This window comes from Myotis davidii, unplaced genomic scaffold (assembly GCF_000327345.1).
Source record: "Myotis davidii unplaced genomic scaffold, ASM32734v1 scaffold174, whole genome shotgun sequence".
Taxonomy (NCBI): Eukaryota; Metazoa; Chordata; class Mammalia; order Chiroptera; family Vespertilionidae; genus Myotis; species Myotis davidii.
In genome coordinates, this window is record NW_006289087.1 from 1,478,748 (window position 1) to 1,478,999 (window position 252).

The 252-nt window shown below is 69.0% G+C and overlaps 1 protein-coding gene across 1 annotated transcript in view; it reads left to right on the plus strand.

The window, feature by feature from the left end:
• The window catches only part of TMEM63A (transmembrane protein 63A), a 56,149-nt gene that overhangs the window by 45,476 nt on the left and 10,421 nt on the right, over nt 1-252 (plus strand). Inside the window, exon 24 of the mRNA XM_006761316.2 lies at nt 131-250. Within this exon, the coding sequence (XP_006761379.1) occupies nt 131-250 (120 nt within the window). The remainder of the gene's footprint in view (nt 1-130; nt 251-252) is intronic.

Sequence of the window (252 nt, forward strand, 5' to 3'; positions counted from 1 at the left end):
CCTCCTTTATGTGTCCCTCACGAGCATTGTGTCCCCTCCTGCTGGGGGGACAGGGAACAGTGGGGGAGGAACGGGGTACAGCATCCCACGCCCGCCCCAGCCGAGCACTAACGCCCTCCTTTGTCGGCAGCCCTACGTGCCCCGGATCCTGAACGGCCTGGCCTCGGAGAGAACGGCCCTGTCCCCGCAGCTGCAGCAGACCTACGGCGCCGTCCGCAACATCAGCGGCACCGTCCCGGGCCCGGGCCCAGC